This window comes from Acanthisitta chloris, unplaced genomic scaffold (genome assembly GCF_000695815.1).
Source record: "Acanthisitta chloris isolate BGI_N310 unplaced genomic scaffold, ASM69581v1 scaffold40395, whole genome shotgun sequence".
Lineage (NCBI taxonomy): Eukaryota > Metazoa > Chordata > Aves > Passeriformes > Acanthisittidae > Acanthisitta > Acanthisitta chloris.
In genome coordinates this window covers 9,844-12,756 of record NW_008676103.1, presented here as the reverse complement: position 1 = coordinate 12,756, position 2,913 = coordinate 9,844, and the positions used below count along the sequence as shown (strand labels likewise).

Here is a 2,913-nt window from a genome sequence, read left to right as displayed (position 1 = left end):
TGCGCGGGGGCTTCCCCACCCCCGACGGCGTCCCGGGGGGACTCCTGCCCTACGAGGTCGACTCGCGCTACCTGACGGGCAGCAGGGAGGTCAGTAAGAGCAGCCTGGATGAGTGCTCGGACTCTACCAGCTACATCAGCAGTGCTGCCTCCACCTGCTCCGACAGGACCCCTTCTCCCGCCCATCCCGCCTGCCAGGCCGGAGAAAGGCACAAAAAGAGGGCTGGGCAGAACGCGCTGCGCTTCATCCGGCAGTATCCCTTCGCCCACCCAGCCATCTACTCCCTGCTCAGCGGGAGGACCCTGGTCGTGCTGGGGGAGGATGAAGCCATAGTGAAGAAGCTCGTGACGGCGCTTTCCATCTTCGTGCCGAACTGTGGTGTGTACGCTAAGCCCGTGAAGCACTGGGTCACTTCCCCTCTGCACGTGGTGGATTTCCAGAAGTGGAAGTTGATTGGACTCCAGAGGTAAATCCAAGGGTCTGTTTGCTTTAATGGTGTTGAGGTGTGGGGTGAGAATTTCATCTTAGAGGGGAATGGGTGCATGGGGGAGGTCTCTAATTACCTACACAGCTGCTGCAAATTTGTGTCTGTGGGATACGTTTTGGAAAGGGGTGGATTTGTCTCTTTATATCCAACCTCACTTGAGAATTAATATTTAGAACATCTGCTGGGTGGTTGCTGCCTGCCTCACACGAGTTATTTGGCCAGGAGGTTTCCTTCTGGTTTAGGTCTTTGCCTGGCACCAGAGAATAAACACCTGAGTCCTGCTGGATGACCTGATACGAGTGTTCCTTGGAGTCCCTTGCTTTCCCCTCCTCCTTCTGAAACTCTTCTGATGTTTCTAGCTAGAATTCTGGAGATTTAAATGGGTGTTTTGCTCTGGGGAGGGTTTTTCCTTGTGGACCCTAATGAAGAGATGGTGAGATCAGTGGGTCAGAAATTGCAGTGCAGCACCTTAGACTGTGCTGGTGAGAAAAAAGGCCCCTGGAGCTGGGCAGGCACAGTGCTGGGATTGCAGGAAACCTGTGCTTGGGGTGAGTACCATCCCAAAAGCAAGCCCTTCCCAGCACCTAGTCCTGAAATGTGGCTTCACAGCTTATATTAGCAAACAGAGATTGCTCAGCTCTCGAGATTTTGGCCCTGCCTTTGTAGCTGTTATGAAAAGGATTTTTTTGTGTGCTACCAGGATGTGTTCTGTGTTTCGGGTACAGGTACGACAGGGAATGGCCATTTCTGCTGCCAGTGTGGAGAACATGAATCAGAGTGGCAGGGCAGGGGTGTTAATAGTTCCTCAAAAACTAAACAGCATGAAAACTGAAACACAGAAATCTGCTTTCTGGGCTGCAGAGTATTACATTGCTGGGGGTTGTGGATTGTGAAATTAGCCCAAACTGTGAGTTTACCCTCATTTCTGTGCTCATGAGACAGGATGACAGCTCTGCCAACAGCTGCTTACAAACCCTCTGTCTGTCAGTGAGGTTTTTAAAAGCCCCAAGTGTTTACTCATTGCTCAATGTTTGTGGTTAGATGCAATTTTTATAAACACAAGTCTTTTTTTAAGAGCTGCCTGTAACATGTGTCAGTCATTTCAGCTCTCCTCCGTGGAATGTTAATTAAGTGCTGAGTTTAATGTGGGTGCTCTTGGAAAACCAATTGTACAAGGGCTCTGGGAAGGAACTGACAGGCTAAATTGTTTATTCCAGTAAGTATCCTGCTTCTCCTAAGGCCAGGTGCTGCCTGGGCACAGGGGCAGCCCTCGCACCAGTTGGGGTTCCCAGTTTGAGGCTGGGAGCTGTGTCTCAGCCCAGTGATTGTCAGCACGCAGAACCTAGATGCTGAAGGGTTTGTGTAGGCTTTTAATTTGCATTTAAATAACACTAGGTTAAGCTTGTTGGGTAATTGTGTGTTGTGAGCTGTGCTGTGTGTTCGCACCTGAGTGACAAGTGGCCAGGCTCAGCCAGGGAATATTCTGGGTTAAGGATGGTTCTGTCTTTTAAAGGAAAGGCAGAAGGTTTCACTCCACACAGGGCTTCGGTCACCTCAGAGCAGCTCCCTCCCAAAGTGATACGGGGGAGCTCTTGGCAAGAGGGGCTGGTTTGGGTTTGTGAGTCCTTGTTGTCTCATCCAGAAGCTTCCAGCTGCTGCAAGATTTGGGTCTGTTCACCAGAGATGTCCTGTCACTCCCTCTTCGTGTCACTGAAGGAGGAGGCTGCCCCACAGCACGGTGGTTTATGTCGTGTGCAGATCAAGACACATGGGGATCCAGGGCATTGGGGTTTCTTTGGGATCTGACTGGCTGGGGAGGCTCTTTGTCCACTCTCTTCCATGCTAGACTTTGTTTGCCCACAGATGCTCTCGCACCAGCTCATGAGCTAAAGTACAAGTGATACAGGGCATGGACACAGTCTGCTGCTTAACTGGTCCCCTCCAGCTGTGACCTCTCTCCTTGCTGTTCCAGGACGGTGTCACCTGCTGGAGTGAACGTGCTGCACGCCCTGAGCCGGTACAGCAGGTACATCAGCATCCTGGATGCCGACAGTAAGACTCTGCGCTGCCCTCTGTACAAGGGCAGCGTGGTGGCCCGGCTGGCCGACCACCGCACCCAGATCAAACGGGGCAGCACCTACTACATGCACGTCCAAAGTATCCTCACCCAGCTGTGTTCTAAAGCCTTCCTCTTCACCTTCTGCCACCATTTGCACCTTCCCATCAGTGAAAGGGAACCACAGGAATCCGTTGTGAATCGCAGGATGAGCTTCCTGAAGCATCAACTGGGCCTTGCCAATGAAGATATCAAAATCGTGCAGTATTTAGCTGAGCTGCTGAAGCTGCAGTACATTCAGGAACCGGGTCAGGGGGGGAACCCCCTGCTCAGATTTGACTATGTTCCCAGCTTTTTGTACAAAATCTAG

At 51.7% G+C, this 2,913-nt stretch overlaps 1 protein-coding gene across 1 annotated transcript in view; it reads left to right on the top strand.

Annotated features, from left to right (window-relative positions):
* Positions 1 to 2,913, top strand: part of SMCR8 (Smith-Magenis syndrome chromosome region, candidate 8) — a 4,766-nt gene extending 1,853 nt beyond the window's left edge. The window contains 2 exon segments of the mRNA XM_009075989.1: positions 1 to 466; positions 2,460 to 2,913. The exon segment at positions 1 to 466 is cut by the window's left edge and continues 389 nt beyond it. Of these exon segments, the coding sequence (XP_009074237.1) occupies positions 1 to 466; positions 2,460 to 2,913 (920 nt within the window).